At 40.8% G+C, this 19,188-nt stretch overlaps 1 protein-coding gene across 1 annotated transcript in view; it reads right to left on the bottom strand.

Annotated features, from left to right (window-relative positions):
• BEAN1 (brain expressed associated with NEDD4 1) overlaps window positions 1–18,901 on the bottom strand; it is a 53,548-nt gene extending 34,647 nt beyond the window's left edge. The window contains exons 1-3 of the mRNA XM_035543705.1: window positions 18,786–18,901; window positions 17,989–18,063; window positions 7,533–7,667 (exon numbers count right to left, since the gene is read on the bottom strand). Of these exons, the coding sequence (XP_035399598.1) occupies window positions 7,533–7,667; window positions 17,989–18,063; window positions 18,786–18,816 (241 nt within the window). The 5' untranslated portion in view covers window positions 18,817–18,901. The remainder of the gene's footprint in view (window positions 1–7,532; window positions 7,668–17,988; window positions 18,064–18,785) is intronic.
• Between the last annotated feature and the right edge of the window lie 287 nt (window positions 18,902–19,188).

Raw genomic sequence — 19,188 nt, 5'->3', positions numbered from 1 at the left:
GTACGTAATAAGTATTTATTTGCCACTGTGCTCTCTGAAACAAAGCCCGGCAGCTAAAAGCAATACTGCAGTGTAATGGTTTGAACAGACCTGTAAGGCACTCAGATGGAACCAAGCAAATTATTTCAGTCACGACTTAGGGCATATTTGAATTTAGGATTTTAAGTAGATTTTATTTCCCCTGGCCCTGCTGACTTTTTTTTCCCTATTTGCTCTCTATTCTTCATCATATTCTCAATTTCATTGCATATGTTATTGCACTAACTCATGTTTTGTAAAGCTAATGTGCCAAAAAGCTGGATTCTGCCACTTACTTAGAAGGAGGCTGGACAAAGTATTGGGCCTCAATTCAGGAAAGCGCTTATGTGCGTACTTCAGGCACTTCAAATACACCCTTGATTTGATTCATAATAAATTCTCCAATTTGAGCACTGCTGAGATGCATGTTTAACACATTTCTGTCACGGGAGCTATTTGCCTACCTGATGGGTTCTTTTACTTGTCTTGCATTTTTGAAAGCCTGCATTTATACAGGAGTTACAATAGAAATTAGTTACGTTTTAAAGTAGCCTATTTTGAAATTCATATACTTCATATTTACTTTTCAAAGGAAAGTGTGTATCGAGACAATTCCATAACTAGATCAGTTCCTTGTCTGCGCAGGTTTACAGAGCAGCCTTTGGGCCTGCTGCCTTGATAGCCGCTCTCCTTTTAAACTTCTGCTTCTGGTCCGGTAAAAATAAAACCAGACAAAGAAATGTTTCTATATATTTCAAAATACAGCAATAATACAGATAATTTTTCACTCTGAAACTGAACTAGCAAGTCAGTTCAGAACTCGTATGCCCCAGATATGCCTCAGAACCCCAGATTAAATGCAGACATTTTTTTTTTCCCTTCCTGCTACACATTTCCTCCCTCCATCTTTTTTTGGTATTTTTAAGTCCTTGTCCTAATAGAGAAGCTTGTATGTACTACAGTAGTGTTCCTGAATATAAGGAATAATATTATGTTGCTTCCTAAGTCTGTTAGGGTGCCCATAATACAGCAGTTTTTCAAAGCTGACAAGTACAGTTATAAATGTTTACTAGGCAAAGAAGCAAGTTAAAGGAAGATGAAATGATTTCTCAGGAAGAAATTGGCACAGTCAGGACAGACAGTTCTCTGGAGTTCTTTCCTGCAAGACAGTGCCTTGCCTCTCATTTGTGGTTCTTTCGGTGGTCACTACAACTAGGTTTCACTCTCATTCATTGGTGCGTGACAGTACCGTGCAGATTAAGTGCAATACTCACCCACTTCTGGAACTTTACCTAGCAGCTTATTTTAAGAATCAAAGCCCTCTAGGTCTCCCATTTGGGCACTACCAACAGAGTGGATGCATCTAGAGGGCAAGTTGGGACCCTTTGAAATCACCTTCATGATCTCCTGTCCCTGTCCACAGCCGATACAGAGTACATAAGCCCCTCGTCAGATGGTGTGAATACTCTCCCTGAAATTGTCTGCAAGGACTAGGTAAAGCCTGGATACAAATTTGCAAGGAGGTTGTGAAATGACAAATTCCTTTTCCTTGGCTGGAATGACTCCGAAAGGATACCTAATGGAATTAACCTGGAATGAACAGAAACAACATGATGCATTCATTGGGTTTAAATTTAATATTTTAAGTGATTGTTGTCACTGTTATTTCAAGAGCTGTTATGTTCATGTAACAGTTAAGTAACACTGCCATGCGTCTCTCAGAATTTGCTTTTCCGACAAGAACTGTACAAAAGCAAAGACTGGATAGTACTTAAACATTCTTTCCTCGATAGACTCAGGAATAGATTAACCTTCCTAGTTGACTCCAAGCAGGGTTATCTGTAGAGACCTTTCCATTGGCAGGATTACCTACATAACACTATATAAAGCTGCAACTACAGCGATGGAGATTATTATTCCAAATGACCTGGGATGCTTAATGGAAAGACAGTGTATGGGATTATCTGTATAGATGCAGCTTTTAGAACAAACATTAAGTCTGGCTCCTGTTAGTGTGAGCCTTAAGTAAAGTCAGTGGGAGAAATTTACTGTAAGTTTTGCAGTATTTAATTATTTTGTTGATAATAAAAAAGTATCAAGTACATGAGACACAATTCCTTTGTCACAAAAGGCTCCAGCCATGTAACCCATGGAAGTAGGAGCAGTGATTTTACAGGTTATGATGATCTTTTGCTTCAGTGGGAAAAATTCCTTGGTTCCAATGAAAATGTATGTTTAAATCTGAAGCAGAATTTTAGCCTTTAATACTACTTTCTCATGAATTCAGAATCTGTCTAGATAAATAATGCATCCTTAAAAAAGCAGATAGGTTGTATGAGACACTAAAAGGCAGATAAAAATTTGGTATGCAAGTGAGCTTCTATCCTATGAAGCTGGCTGAAGGAGGGGAGCTGAAAAATAGGCAAAGACAAGTACGTCTTAAGTGTTAGAGATCAACACCATTTTGCTGAGTGTATTTTCTGAAGAAATACATGGTTAACCCTTGAGCAAAGATTATACATTTGATTTCTTCATACGGCAAGGGAAATATTAGCTTGTTTTCTCAACTGGAACGAATCTATGCATTGCATCTCAGGGCAGTTTCTGTTGAGTACACGCAGTACACTGCTTTTGTTATGACTTAGTGGTTCTGCTTCTGAGTCAAGGGGATTTAATGGGAAAAAATCACTGTCAGTCAATTTAAGGAAAGGGAGCACAAGAAAGAGAAAGGAGGAGAAAGAGAGAGGAAGAAAGACACGAGAATCCAGCTTCTCGTGGCGATTCTGGTTGACTGATACAGGAAGCATAGGCAAATACATTCAGACTTGAAATAAACTTTAAATGGTTCAAGTTCTTTCCCATTAGGCTGAAATTTCATGGTAGCTGCACATTAAATCAAATACTTCTGTGTCAATGTTTTGTCTCTTAAATGCTAAAATTAAGCTCCCAGAGTATGCTAAGAGTGTAATTATTTGTCTCTGAACAGTGAAATAACTATAGAGGGTAAAATCTACCTACACTGGGAGGGTAAAAATCAACAGAACTGTGGGAATTTATAATCCTGCAGTGTGAAATGAGTAATTGTTTTTTTTTTCTTTTAAGTTAAGGCACCTCTTTTACAAAGATATGTTTATATATACGAATGCACACATCACCTGTTGGTAAGCATACACTGTTGGCTGTTTAAGAATCATCTCTGAATGCACACACACAGCTCTTCAAGCTGCTATTGCTTACTGTAGTGCCATAAACAGCCTTTTAGGAATATCAGGCCTGTGGTTTAACACACAGACTGGTACTGTTGTTCTTTAGTTAAGGCTTCTAGACATTATGGTAACATGGTGAGGAAGCTGGATGTGTGAGGTGCTACAAAAAGAACGAGGAGTCCCTCCTCTGAAGTGAACTTACCCTATGAACTTGTTGTGAACTAGACTATGGTTTGTGATGACAGTAGTACAAACGTTTTCCATCTTGTAGCAGCGTGCTAAATGTAGGATGGAAATCTCCCCTGGAATGTAGCCTCACTCAGAAGTCCGCTTTTCCTCTACGTAGATGATGATCTGGATTTTTGAGGACCCAATATTTTCCTGATTTCCTTCCTCTCCCCGAAAATTCACTTTACCGTGGCTAGCTGCAGAGCTTTTCCCATATGTGCCTGGCTCTGAAAGGATGTGTAAAATACTACAGCCCGTCTTTCCCTTATAAATAGCACACTGTGTAAGCCCTCTGGAATCTTTCTCACTGTCTCAGGATGCACTGCACGTCTCTGCCATTTGCTTAGAACTGGGCAAGTCATAATGTGGAGAGGTCCGCAATGGGAGTGGATAGCTACAAAACACATTTGGGCATTACAGCAGCCGACCACAAGAGGTTTCAGCAGCTACATGATAGTAAAACTGGCGTAATGGGTGTAATGCAGTTGAGAAAGAGCTGTCAGCTTTGTTTTTCTTTCTCCCTAGGTATTTATTTCTGAACTCATTTCTTTGTGTCTCTTTTTTCTTTGCCCTTCCCATTTCTGAGGTGCTGCTTACCTGCATAGCTTATACAAAGCAACCTCTGATGCTAAATGAGTACTGAGACCACACGGTGGTGGTTACTGGTTACAGGGAGCCCCCTCTACAGACACTATTCTCTCCGATTTCATGAATGCTAGGACAAAAAGTTCTTATTTTACTCACTCCCAATGCCTATGTAAGTGAGTCCAGAATATTGTTAGGCATTAATGACATAGTGAGCAGGAGGTGATTTGAAAGTAATTTCCCTTTGACTCTATCATCAGTTTGCCTCTGTGGTTGATGTACTGCCAATGTTTTAAGAGCTAGATCTCACACATTCCCCTTAGATTCTGACAAATCTGAAATCCCCTGCAGTGAATGTACATGCACAGTGTGCACCTATAACAAACTGAGGAACTTGGCCATTTGTTTTTCCATTTAAGGAAAAATGCTGGGCAACGAAACTTCTAACAAGTAGACTCTGGAAAACCTTTTTGTTCTGAAAAGCTGCACTAAGCACAACATGACATGCTTTTGGATGTTATGATCTGAAGTTAGGCGTTTGTTTAGAAGCCTGGAAGCTCCTGGGGAGTGAACTGTACTGCTTTTCAGAAACAGGTCAAAATTCTCACTGGGAGTGCGTTTGTTGAGACCATCCTTAAAAATGTCTAATACCAGTACTTTAACAGAAAAACATGCAATAAGGGAACTACAGTTCTTTCTTGTTACCTGCTTATTAATTATGTAGGGTTTCATCTGAAGTAGATGAAGTTATTCTTTGCCAAAATTAAAAAAATTAACTTTGAAATGTGAATACCTCTAACTGTAAAGTAAACAACAAATTTGGGATGAGAAAGAACAATGGTAACTAATATGTAAAATATTTTCCTGATATTCTCACACATGCTTTGCAGCTCAAGGGTAAAATGCTTTAAATGACTGCTGGTTTCGGTGAGCTTCACAGGTGCATGGCTCCTGCCAGGAAATTCTAAAATGTGCTAGGATGAGCTAGCCTGAATGTAGGTCTTTGTTGTGGGTTAAATGTTTAGATTAATTACAAAAAAAAGAGTTAGAAATAGCAATTCCAGTGGAATGACTCTATCTTACACATGTATACAAACAAAGAAAATATGGATGATATATTTAAATGTACACACAGTCATCTTACAAATTATATAATGTTATCTGTAGTTTAGTCACAAGGGGATTTTTTTGTACACAAGCACTTCATTTTCATGTGCTCACGCAGCCATGTGCTCAGGTTTCTTAATCAAGCGCTGCTGTGTATGGAAACCTGTCAGCTTTTCAATTTCATCTAGCTCTGTCACTGCCTTGTCCTTCTTTACTAGGTAGCGCTGCTGTTTTGGACAGTATGAGGCTGAAGGGAATGGCACACTGGATCTAACTGCACAGCCTTTCTGTGTAGATTTTCTGTTGGTGCTGATTTTCTAACAGGTCTTGCTGCTATTCAGCAAAATCAACACATGACAGAGGTGCTTTGGCACCCGTCTTGTCTGAAACATTTCTGTGTCTGTGAAGTGTAGGTGAAGTGACAGATGTTAGTGCCTTGCTGGATAACACTCTGCTCTCAAGTTCAGCTGTGAACAGCAAATCAGTCTTTCCATTCCAAATAATGAATTTCTCTAGGCAGTTTCTGATTTGTGTGCGCTTCTGTAACCATTGCAAATGATCTGTTGGTTTTGTCTTTTTGAGCTCTTCGAACTGTAATGTGTTCAGAGCAAACGTGTGACTATTTGACTGTTTTGTCAGCTGTCACTGTTGTAGCTTATTACTACTGAATTGACAGCTTTGCATTTCAAAAAATACATATTTATTGTATGTTAAAAAGAGCTGGTTGCCACTCAGTACTTACTTTATGCACACCTTTATGGAAGGGCAGAAAATAATACTACTGTGAGATGTAAGTTGTTAAAAGGTTTTCATGTGATCTAGGCAAGATATATAAGATCATCAAAACTGAGGTGTTCCTACTAATCTTCCACCACCACTCCCCAACACATTCTTGCAGAAAAAACAAACAAACACAAAAAAACAACCAACCAAACAACAACAACAAAAAACAACAAAAAACCATATCTAGCTCTAATCTCTGCTGATTGGATTAATGACTAAAGCATGGAGAGCTGAGGTCTTGCCTAAATTCAGCTCGTGTCCTCCTGTGCATGTTAGTCCTTCTGTATTCTCAGCTATAAACTCCAAATCTTTCCATGCTCCATGGATCCGGAGCCTGCTCTATTTAATGGACTGTGAGCGATTCTACAGAGTGCTTGTGCTGTATTAATGTTTGAACTGCAGTGTAAAGCCAGGTAGTGGGTTGTGACAGGCGCGGCTCTGTGGACTAAACACTTGGAGTCGAGGACCTGCTTTTTATGGTGTGCATGTTTCAAAGGCTTTGACTTGGCTTTAGCTCTGCCTTGCGTCTGTGGACCTGAATACCCCTTAGAGGATGGGTGTACTGGGCTCACTCCTGAAACTCAGTTTTGGGTTTACTTTCATCTGCCAGTAGCTGTTAGTTTTCTTTCCCTATTGTAACTTCTGGTCTTTTTGCAGAACTGTGGCTGTGTTCTTCTGTGTACAATGTTGTGTTAACTCGAAAACCAAAGTCGTCAAATATTTCTGGCAAGCAGTGACAGCAGCATGGGATCAGTCCAGTTTTTGCCATGTGAAATAGGGGTCTAAAAGTATTTTTGCTCTTAGATGTTGCTAGTTACAAAATGGGTATGTTAAAAGGAAGATTTTAGAGTTAAAGCTGTAGCTTGAAATTAACAAGTAAGCACGATGAGAATAAGTAGGAACAGAAAAAGTTGAGATGGTTAACCCACCAAGTTTGCTAGTAAATGGCTATGCTGAGATTATGACATGCTCGTTCAGCAGAAATCCTCTAACTCATCTTTCAACCTGTTTGACAAAACGGTCTTGTGAAACAAACGGCTAAAGCTATCTGCACTGTTTACAGCGATTACCCTGTTACTCCTTTAAATACAGTGTATATCACTGACTTGACAGTAATTCTTACCTCTCCTCTGCTCCCCCAAAGTGTAATTTTAATCCGCTGGCAGTTTGTTTATTCGCATCAACATTTGCAAAGGCAGAGTGCCCAGCCAGCAGCTACTGCTCTGTAGAGCCGCCAGTGTTTAATTGTTTCCGGCAGTGATGACTGCCTTTTTAAGGCCTTATTCTATTTTATTTTATTATATTTTATTTTCCCAACTGGCAATTCAGAGCAGTATCCTTCACAATACATTAGCTTAATGCATTTTGATCTGGACCAAATCTTCCATTTCCCGCTACCGCTGATACTTGTTTACTATTCCACTTGAAATGCATGTAGCATAAATGATTTAGACATAAGTAAAGCTCTAAATATCCATATATTTGCAACAGCAAAACCAGATCAAATCTCGTACGTAGAACAGTATATTGCTACAAAGACAGATTCAGTGAGAAAACGGATTCGTAGGACATTGTCACGATTTAGGAAGGTGCAGGGTAACTCACTTGAGCAGGTTAGCTTGATGGACATGTAGTCTCTGCCACAGTCCTTCTTGTAGTGACAGCGCAGCCAGTTTGAGAGGCAGAGGCCGTTACCACACTGTAGTTCTTCTTTTTTACAAGGCAGAATGCTCTGTTCGTCTGAAAGGAGGAGAAACGATTGACTTGGTGTAACAAGCAACTCCCTCCTGGGTAACAAAGCCCGGTGTCTACTGCAAGTCAGCCTTCCTGCTTCTGAAAGCCCTGGGCAGATGAAAATACTCTCTTTTTTGTTAGACCTGAAAAGGATCTGAGACTTAAACAAATGCTTCCTAGGCTATTGTTGCTGCTCATTTAAATAGTGTTAGAGATGGGTGAGGTCTGTGTGAAGTACACCAAAAAAACCACCAGGGCACCGTGTCTGAGAGGCACCTAGCCTCCTTACCTGTAGGCATCAACTCCAAACCAAAACAATCCATCTTCGCCCCAGTTTAATACACAAAATGGATGGAGGAAAATAAATAAATTATTATTTACTGCCTTGTATAGGTCTGAAGGACTGGTTTAAGGGCTTCTCCCAACCCTTTACCATTTTGACAGTGAAAGATAGGAACTCAATCTGATAGGGTGGGAACGCATTTTTTGGAATAAACTTAAACCGTTGGGTAAATTTATGGAGACAAATGCTTAGGTTTGGTTTGTGGAGATACTAGATACTTTGTGGTAGGTTCTGCAGCTCTGTGCACACACCATGCCTCTGGCTGCTTAAGTGCAGGGCTGAGGCTCCTTCCCAGGAGAACTGTTGATTCCTGTGGGCTGAGCAAAAAACTGAATCCCCCATCTCTGCCTGGAGAGGGGGAAAAAAGAGTAATTTTAACTTATCCTGCAATACCGTACCATGGCTTCTGTTCTCTTTATGGATACACACATGCATGAAAACAAATTTTCTTAAGTGAAAGATAATACCTGCCTTAGCCCTGTAACTTAAGAAAAACGGGGTTTTGGGTCATCCTAATATTCACCTATTTGCACAAGAAATGGAGGCGCTGGGTGAGGGGATGTCACTTCTCATGTCTGAACAGCACCTCTTTTTCCTCATCCAAATGTCCTGGGGGCATGCATGAGGAGAGAGTGGTCACTGGCTACTCAAAATAGCTGTTTTATTTGGTGTTCATAAACAATCAAATAGCGTCGCAATACAAACCTTAAAGGAGCTGGGGGTACCTCTGTGCAAGGAAGAGGATCTGTCGTTTTGTGTTTTTTTTTTTTGACGTACTAACTGCACATTGCAAAATACCCCATGGAATGCCAGTGGCTAGCCATACCATAGAAAACAGGCTGAGAAAATGACTGAAAGAAGAGCTGGTTATGTTAAATGTATTCCATCTCATTAGGTTAAAATCTACTTGTATACTGTATGGGGCAAACAAACTCATGGGAGATCAGGAAGTCGGAAAGTTATCTGGGAAAAGAGGGGGAAAAAGTGTATTTTTCAAAGAAAGCATATATATATATATATATATATGACATTTTGCCAGTAGTGCTACTGAAATTGGGCTTATTTTGATAAAACGAAACCATTTTCTGACAGGTGCATCTGAGCACGCAAACAGATGTACTGAGATCACTGAGTTGCATACTTTTGTTGTGCCTTCAAATAATGAGAAGCAGAACAGGAAGAAAACAGTTCATTAATGACAGATGAAAAAGTATTTGAATTTTGGAATGGAAAAGCTTTGTGCAGAAAACTCTTCAGAAATCACCTTTAAATCTCCCTAAGCACTAGAGTTTATTTAGGTTACTTTATATAACCAATCTAAAATATTCCAAATGTAGGCAAATAGAAGTTCAGGCCCAACTTGGAAAACACCAGCTCCTGAAAGCAAATGCACAGAGGACTACCGTGCACATTGGTACCCAATAGAACACCAACAATTCCGCTACGTCAGGTTTTTGTTTGCTCTCCAATGTTTTTAATTTGATGCTTTTTTGTCAGCCTTCATATCTGCAAAATCATGCAGCTAGGAGTAATTGTTCATGATTTCCAATTCTCCACACAGCTGCTCCAGTGGAAAATGTCAGTACCCCAAATGCATTTATAAATACTGCCAGCACTGAGGACATACTGTTACAGTAAATCTTAGGCTGTGTGCTTGTACCTGGCAGCTCAGCAATCCAGAGGCCAATAATCAGATCACAGTGTTTTGTATTTTCAGAACATCTTGCAGTCTATTTCCCAAATGGCTTCTGTATTTGTGGTAGGTATCTCAGACAATCTTTGGGTAAAATGGAATAGAGCTCCCAGCAGTTAAGGTTGTCGAGATTCCTGTCTGTTTTTTAGAGAGTTAAAATATTACAGAAGAAGCAACTAAGCAATAACTATTTTGTGGTATCAAAGATAGTCATTGTGGAAATGCAACAACTTCGTTAGCTTTAGACTGCATCGTCACTACAAATATCAAGAAGGAATTCACCTGCAAGAAAATGATGCCAATGAAAAAATACTATTTGCAGATTTGTTAAAGTCATTGGTCCCAGTATGCATCTCACATACACATTTATATTTTCCATAAAGTCCATTTAATTCATAACCTAATCTGAAGATGCACTAATTATTTTAATCCTCTTAGAGCCTGTTTCAGTTTATACCCTTTCGTATCTGTCTTGTTCACTGTTCCTGTTTTAGTTCAACACAATTCCCCTCTATCAGTAGCTACAGTTTCACCAATTTTTGGCATAAGAAACTTTTTTACAGTTCCTGCAACATCAAATTTCTGTTTTACTTTTTACCACCTTACTGGCTCTTCTTTAAAGGGCACTTAATAAATGCCCCTCCTGCCTCATCCAGAAAGTAATTGTACACACTCTGTTTCTGCTAGTTGTTGTTGGACTGTCTAGGCCACTGTGGGGTACAATCCTTATGAAAATGTTAGAAAACCACAGCAGTGTTATATTATCTTCAGGGAAAACCATTAAGAATGAAAGCTATAAAAAATGATAGGGGCAGATGCAGTTCTTTGGACTAAAGAGCAGTGGGGGACAATGACAGTCAAAGAATGGCGTGCAAACCTATCCCATAAAGCTGCATGTCCAGAATATAGCAAGAGTAAAATATGTCTTTTGTAAATCCAGATGATGTGAATGTTCCAGATATTGCAAAGGAAAGCTGCAAAATACCTGGTAAAACATGAAGACTAAAAATATATAAATAGTATTTTTAGGAAGAAACTGAGGCACAGCCCTCATGGAGCAGTCAGGGACATAGGCATAAAATTCAGTCTTAGTTCTGACAGAACAAACGATAATGTCTAAGTTCCAGGTAATCAGATTTCTCTTGTGGAACACAGATAGCTTCATTTGTGAAAAATGAATTACTTTCCAAATGATGTTTCTATCTCAGTAGAGGCCAGAACACAGTGTTTTGTCTTCACAGGACATTTTACCCTGAGGTAAATTGATTTGAAAACATTTTTTACTACAGATGACAGGGAGCTAACAAAGTCTCCACCGGAGAAGCATTTCCCAGTTCTAAGCCCACCTGTTCCAATCCGAGTGTGCCAGGCACAGGCATGATGATGGTTTTCAGGGTTTGTACTCCAAATCTATATACGATTGAATTAATTTATGATTTTAAAATTAGTAATTTAAGAACATAAAATGATCCTATCAAATTTAGGTTAAGGTGCAGTCTTATCTAACTGTGATGCATGAAATTAATCCACAAGTTGAAAATGAACCCGTGCCATTAAAACACACATAACAAATTACAGCTGTTGTACATTAGCCAAATTTCTATTTCTCTGTTAATACCATTTTTTAAAAAATTCAAAGTAACAATTTATCTGCTAAAATGGGAGTACACTTCTCACATCAACCACTGAATCTGATAATGCCCAGATCATCCGCCAGCAGGAACTTCTCTCAGCAACATAACATCTGGGCTTTGTGAAAGCATGGTCCTTATTCTTGTCTGCAGCCTGGCTTTGAAACCTTTGCAGCTGCGGGAAAATAGTCCTGGTGAAGAAGGATCCTTTGGCTACATAGAGATGATTTAACAGCTCTTGAGTTTGGTGAGAGGATGAGAGAGAAAACTTGTGGTATGTGTTAACTTGATGCTTACTGCTCTACTGTGCTTATATGATTTAGATGAGCATGCACAGGATATAAAGAAGAGAGATTCTTATCTGTGGTGACTTCTTGTGCCCCTCAGTTCCTAAGAGTTTTTGCATTGATGGCAACTAAGGAAATTTACATTAATCCTAAATTGGTGAGCTTACACAAGATGTCATTTTTGCACTATTAAAGTATCTTAATACCACCTTTACTCCAGCATTTCACAATGCTGTACTTGGGAATCAGTTTCACATTTGAAGATCTGGAAAAAAAAAATACCTTGTTTCTTTTTCTAACGATGTTCCAGCACTTCTGTATTACTACGTTATGTCTCCAAGCTTTGGGAAGGTTTCCAATTTACAGCTTGCTTCATTCAGCAAAAACATTTTTTAATCAGAAACATAGAAATGTAGCGCTGAACAAAGTATTTTTTTAGGCTTTCATATGCACTCAGATCAGGTTATCTAATAGGATCAAGTTGCAAAAGGATGGTTTCCACTCATGTTCCCATTCAGAGTTGTGGTGTTCTAAAATCAAAGCCCTTTTTTAAAAGTGTCTGTGTGTTTTTTCAGTTGCTTGTTCTGCTTCAAACTGTCTTGCAAGACTGAAAACAAAAACATGATGTTTACTGTAAGGTGCAGCACAATATGAAAAAACAAAATTTTTGTTCTTGATGTACTAGTTTCTTGCTCTTCCTATACGTTTTGACAGCTCCTGATTGGGACTGATGCTAAGTAATGTACCATACAGCATGTACCCCAGCACACAATAGTATCAATACGTCAGAACTGCTTTGTCAATCTACTGTTGAATGCCCCATACTCTCTACAAAGGAACATCTGATTTCACAAACGTGTTTAGTGTGAGGAGCTGGATTATTAGAATAGTTTACCATACACTTCAAGTGATGCATAGAAGTCATCCCAAATAGTTACTCTTTGTTGCTCTTCTTTGCAGGGTGTGTGTGCCAAGTAAAGGACAGACAGATACCAGTCCAGCAGCCCGGAGAGCCTGGCTTTCTCCTTAAATTGCTGTGTAATCCAAAGCAATTAATTTCTCTGCCACCCTCTTTTTCTTCCAACCTTTTGTCTTATCTGTACAATCTGGAAGGACAGGGCCAGTTCCTCTGTCCAGGACCTAGCACAATAAAGCTTTGGTCTCAGTTGAGACTTCTAAGTGTCCATCATACTGGTAGAAGTAATCCTGTCACAATTGTGTAGCTAAATCAAAATAAAGTGAGGATGCTTAAAACCTGTAAAGACCGTATGCTTGGAGAGCTGTTTCTCTTAAACCTTGAAACTAAAAAAAGATTAATCACCAACAGGAGAGATTCAAAAGCAAAAAGTGTCAAAACGACATGTATTTCACTATTTATTTATGTAGTCTTTTAATGCAGTAAAACAATTGCTGAAAGGAAAATCTCCATTTTAATGATAGAAGGGATTAACATGCTTGCAGCTAAAAATAGCAATTAAAGATAAGAAACTTAGGCCCAGGAAAGAAAGTGTTGTAGAAGCAAGATCTACATTGAGACTAGATTGTGATCAAGTGGCTTTGTCTGAAAGGTTTCAACAAATTATCTTCACACAGACTCTTGAAGACTGTAGGTGTATCAATGTCATTATAAAAAAAAAAAAAAGCATTTCAGGAAGTTGTAGCAAGTTTTATGTATTCAGTTTTGCAACCAAACTCACTATTTGCCTAAATGCTGCCAAAGCTAACTGAATTGCTTGCTTCTGCCAGCTCTAAATTTGCAGCCAAAGTTTCAAAGCATCTGAAGACAGACACTCTGAGTAGACTTTACAAGAGCTGCTAATCAATTAGGTGTCTACCCCTCAATGTTGAATGAGAGGTGGCTGGGCAGCTTTAGGTGCCTTAATATCTAGCTCAGTCATTACACAGTAATGAAACGACAGAAGGACAGAGTTAATAGTGATCAACACTTCTAAAACTTATCTTCCCTCCTGCTCTTATCCCAGTCTTGTTCTTTGTACCAATCTGATCAATTCCTTTCAAAAACTAATGCATAATTTCTATTTAAAAGGGAGCAGGGTTGGTCTCTAATCTGTGCATTTTTGCTTAGTAGTTGCTTAGGAATGAATTTCAGTCTATTGTTCTCTACACTAAAAATAAACAAAAAACAGGCATGGGAGGTAGGAGTGGGGAGAAGCTGCTGAAACTGAGGAATTAAGTCAGTAGCTATAGTGGAAATGAACGATTTGGAATTGTCAGCCTATATCCTCATAAAGGAGGATGAGAAATTGTCAGGCTTGGTGAGAAACAGATACCTTCCTAGTGCAGGATCCAATCTAATAAATTAAAATGTGAAAAAACATTCTTGATGTGAATAACTGAAATGATACCAAGTCATCACAAAATAAATTGATGGCAGAAGGATACTGAGCAGGATATGACTTATTAGGGGAGAAGAACGAAGAATGCTAAGTTACAGTTCTAGAAGCATTTGAACGTCCTTGATTCTGCACATTCTGAAATGCCGCATGGGAAACTGTGGGGAGATACGGGCTACACCTTGAAGGAAGGGCATTAGGGAGACTCTTTGGTGCCTTCAGAAAACATCCACGCTTTGAGAAAAAAACAGTGGAAGAAAAGAAAGAGCCAATTTTTCTAGATTAAACTTTGCTGTGCATTTAGAGAAGAGAGGGCTACTAGAGTGTGTGCTTGCCCCATTGCCTGGCATCACAGACCTACGTGGTTTCTGGCGTTCTGTGGCTAGACAGGCTGGAGTGAGTGGCAGATGGTGGTGCTTCAGTTGCTGACACTTCTCAAGGCATCCTGCGGGTACAAGTCTTAGTGCACACCCATCACTCGCTCCACAGCACATCCTGGCATCATCCTGGCTCCACAGCTTGCAGCAAAGCTGTCACACACAGGCTTGAAGCAATCTCTTGTCCCTCTGTATGTCTCACAGCTGGTGCAGCTAACAGACCACTCTAAGGTACCTACACAGCCAGTTCCTTCGCTTGTTTGAACTGAGGCACTGGGCTCCACGTGCACATGAATGTGCAGTTACGTTCCTTGAATACTGCTATCTAGCCGACTGTATTAACCTGGCTGAGTTTGGAGACCATTCTGGGAAAAAATGCAGGATTTTCTCTCAAGAACAAGAGCTAAAGACTCCCTAGTCTGTAGCAGGGGAGAGAGTAATTTATTTTTGCTGTGTACAGAGAGATTTCATTGGTTCTGAGTTTGCTCAACCTTCCACTGCCTTCCTGGGGTGTCCGAGCACAGCCAGCCATGCTGGAGTCAGCGATATGCAGCTGGGAGCCAGCTGTGGGAGCTGAATGTGAGGTACAGCAACCAGAGGGTCTGGTCAGGGGCCTACTGGTTGTAGAATAAGGATTTGCTGCACCATTTTCTTAACGCGAGTTTGTCCCTGTGCCTGGCTGGGTGTGCTTTCATACAGAAAGCTGCAGTGTGAACTCTTTTGTTCCTTCTTGATTTTGTGAGATAACACTGTTTAATATGAGCAAAGGTTATAACACAGGAGTCTTAAGGCTGAATTTTAAACAGTCTGCATATTTTGTACTTCTGTTTTTCCTGATTTCTGTGCTGAAATGAACATTTTACAAATTTCTGGACATTGCTTGTGCTCTTAGATGTAACAGCTGAGACATTATAGTTAAATATGGTTATCATCAAGACATACTAATATTTAAATACAAAACTATACGGTCACTTGACAGTTGTAAAATAGCTATGTTCTTAAAATAGCTGGTAAGTATTGGCTATCTGCATAATTGACTGAAAAATAGTTGATTTTTTTTTTCCTATGCTTGAAACACATTTCTTCAGAGGTGAATCTTGGACCTCCTGAGGAGAAGGCATGCAGGAAGGGAAGGCAATTTAGTTACAAATATTTCTCTGCTGTTCTACTACTCTGACAGTTCTGGGCCCCTTCATTCATGTATTACACGGTGGCTGTGGTTCATGACTGCTGATTGATAATGATTAGTACTCATAACATCAACATTTTTGAGAGAGAATTTTGACTTACTACTTATTAAAACAATCTTCTGAACAAAAGCTAAAAAATACAGTTGTTTTTTCTTTCTCTGAAATATGCAAAGCAACAAAACTAATTGCAAATTTTACTTCTAATCAGAAAGTTCCAATAAACATTGACATTCTCCACCTGCCTTGGTACTGTGTCGTTGAAGTCACACAGCTCCATTCCTGAGTATTAGCTTGCCCGGACTTGGCTTGTGTGACTTCACCTCTTTGTCCTGTATGGGATGCAGTGTTCTCAAGGCACAGTGGACACCTGGCATGAGAAGAGTTGCAGTCCTGCTCCTGGGCCTTTCCATTTATGTAGGAAATTCAGTGTTTGGAGAGTAGATGGGTCTAGTACTGGGCATACATGAATTCATACGTAACAGGAGACACTTTCTGGGTTTGCAGTAAATGCACAAGCCACATTTTGTGGGGTTTTCTTTTTGGCTAACATCTACCTGTTATTGTGTTAACTCATTAGCTATAATGGATAATTTAACATTTCACAGTCCGAGCATTACAGTAATTAAACACATAGAAGGCCAGAACATTGGGCCTACCTGAACTGAACTCAGTTAAGATGGGAGTAGAAAGAAAATGCTGCCTTACGAACAGCTAATTTTGAAGAGAATTAGGCACCCATTTGGAAATTAGGGCAATACTTGGACTACTCTGAACTATGTTTGCTGCAACACCTGCTTTACATAGCTCCGCTAACATAATGTTAATGCAATCCTAACTTGTCTTGCTGTGAAGAACTGGTCTCTCCGGGAGGGGCAGGTGGTAGGGAAGGGTCAAGGAACACAAAAGCAAAGAATGGATAGAAAACTGTATTACTCTGCTCTGAGTTCCCAAACTAAGCACATAGTGACTTCATATGCAATGAAGTGCTATGGAATGTCATTGTGTGCATAATATTAAAATAACGGTTCTCTTGAGAAATAATTGAAATGGTATTTTGTAATATTAACCTGTAACAACATGAGCAAGCACATTTTAATTTTTTTTGCCATATCTACAGGAAGGTCTTTAATAAATGTATGGACTGGTACATGTGGCTACAGTAATGTTAGCTTTTACAATTCCGTCATTTTTGTTTTATTTTGTATTTTCTATGACTTAGGTGATGCTAGTTGGTCATACATTAGGTAGACAGAGGATGAACAGTTTTAATCAGCAGCTACTAGTTTTGCACTTACTCAAGCCCAACTTTAGCATGGTTTTATTTAGGAGTGTAAGGGATTACCAGACTGTCTCAAAAAAAGCAGTTTGCATTTACTTGGTTTTGCACTGTAACCAGCTTTACTGATCAAACTCCACTCTTAGTTGCCATAGAGCCTCTTAGGGTTAGAGCCTCCAAATACCTAGTGCTGACAGATGCTGGTGGTGACAATATGAATAGTTCCTCCAAGTTGGTAGGGCTTGCAGCAAACACTCATCTTGGTAGTTTTTCCAGTCTATGAAGATAACAGCTGCCTGACTCTGTCATGCTTTATGTACATTCCAAAGTAAATGTGAGAACTTTTTGCCTGTTGTTTCTGTAAACTTCAGGTTTTATTCTTATTATTTCTCACCCATGAAGGACATCTTAGCTTGAAAGTTTTGTTATAGAAGACATAATCTAGTTACAACATTTCAGTATCACTTTTCTTGAGATGCAGCACTTGCTCTGAGATACCCTGGTATTTTAATTTTTGTTAGGTATTTTATCATTATGCATTCTTTTATCAAAGAGGTTGGATGTGCTAATGTGATTCCTTGCATACATGTGGTTTTCTACTGAAATACAGCCAGTGACATAGGCAGAGTTGGCTCTTAAAATGTCATATTTCCCTTTCAAAAAACTTTCATGTAATAACTACAAAAGTCAGTCATAAAAAGGAGAATGGAAGGAAGTCAAATGTCAGGAGTTATATTTCGGTGAGTGGAAGTAATTTTTAGCCACATTTGTTTCAGTAGTGAGTGCCAAAATGACATAAATTTTGATGTCAGTGTGCTCAATTTGTCGATCAGTTTCAGCAGCTATGTGCTAATTTCTTGTGGGAGAAAATGCTGAGAAGGAGGAAGCATTTTTTTTTGGAAAAAGAAATAGTGAAGTACTTGTGCCTGGGACCAAGTTGTACAGTCCTCTATTTCAGGCAATTCTTTCACTCATTTCTGTGAGTTTTGCTTGTACAAAGATCACAAGCTCGAGTCAGTTTCAGTTAACTCAGTTGTTTTCTTAGTTAGGAAGCTATTTGCTTTTTAATGGATTGATGTTTATCTGCTAGAGGACTTTAAATACAATATTCCTACAGCTGTACATGACTGTAAGGCATGCCATTAATGCAGTTAAAAAAAAAAAGAGACTACTTACAGAGATTGGAATAATTGCTGCCTATTCCAATACGGATGGAGCTTCCAGAGATGAGAGGAAGATGGAAGAAAAGAACTAAGGAGGGAACAAAAAAAAGGTCCTTAATAGCAGTTTGGTTTTGTTTCGGGACCAGATGTCAGATGAAGACACACTGTGTGGTTAACAGGCTCCTGTTCTCTAGGGCAGCGTTACACATTTCAGACCGAATATGCGCACAGATGTAGCTTGAATGGGGTAAAAATAAATAAACAAGTCGTTGCTTCATACTTCCAGGAATCCCTCCCGTTCAGGAAATGATATTCTACATGACTTTAATGCCTCTGGGTTCAGAAGCCCACGTATAAACAACAACGTGTTATGTAAATATGGTAATTATCGCTGGGAGGTCGTCCCCAGTCAGCGGGCAGGCGCCCAGTAACACGGAGGGACTGGTTCCCAATTCTAGCGCCCCTGGGCTGCGTGGGGCAGGAGCCCACCTCTTCGGTACACACACTGCCCTGCGTACCGAGCCTCAATATTTACCACTTGCACCTCAGGGCTTTCTTCTGAGACCCAAAAAATCACGAAGGGTTCGGCTTTACCTGTCAGCCCCCCGCTGAGCTGCAGGGCTCCCCTCAGCCCGCCCTGCCCGACCCGCTGCCCCTCGGCACGGAGAGCACCGGGGGGCCCCGAGCCGCAGCGGGATCGCGCCCCACGCCCCGGGACACATCCCTGTCGGGACAGAGCCCTGTCGGGACAGAGCCCCGTGGGGACACAGCCCTCTGCGGACGCAGCCCCGCCGCCTCAGCGTGCCTTACCCCAGCCCGCGGCGCCGGCCGCTGTCTCCATGCGCCTCAGCCGTGGCTCCCCGGCGGGCGGGAGGCGAGGCGGGCGCGGCCGCCGCCTCCTCCTCCTCCCTCAGCCGCCGCCGGCTGCTGGACGGGGGGCGTGTGGAGGCGGCCGACCTCCGCCCCGCTGGGGCCGGCCGCCGCGGCCCCCCCTGGCCGGCCCTGCCCGCCGCCGGGGGGAGAGGAGGGGCGCCCCCGGGGCAGGCCGCGGGGAGGGGGGCTCCGGGCTGCGCATCCCCGAGGGCCGGCCGCGGCCTAGGGGGGCTCCAGGTCCGTTCCCCGCCCTGGTGCCGGCTCTGGGGAAGGGGAGCGCTGCAGGGGCTCGGCCTCCGAGCTGGAGGCGGGTGCCGGCTCCTTGGGAGCTGCGGCTGCG

Source organism: Cygnus atratus, chromosome 12 (assembly GCF_013377495.2).
Source record: "Cygnus atratus isolate AKBS03 ecotype Queensland, Australia chromosome 12, CAtr_DNAZoo_HiC_assembly, whole genome shotgun sequence".
Classification (NCBI taxonomy): domain Eukaryota; kingdom Metazoa; phylum Chordata; class Aves; order Anseriformes; family Anatidae; genus Cygnus; species Cygnus atratus.
Note: the sequence above shows the minus strand (reverse complement) of the source record. Positions and strands in the feature narration are given on the sequence as shown.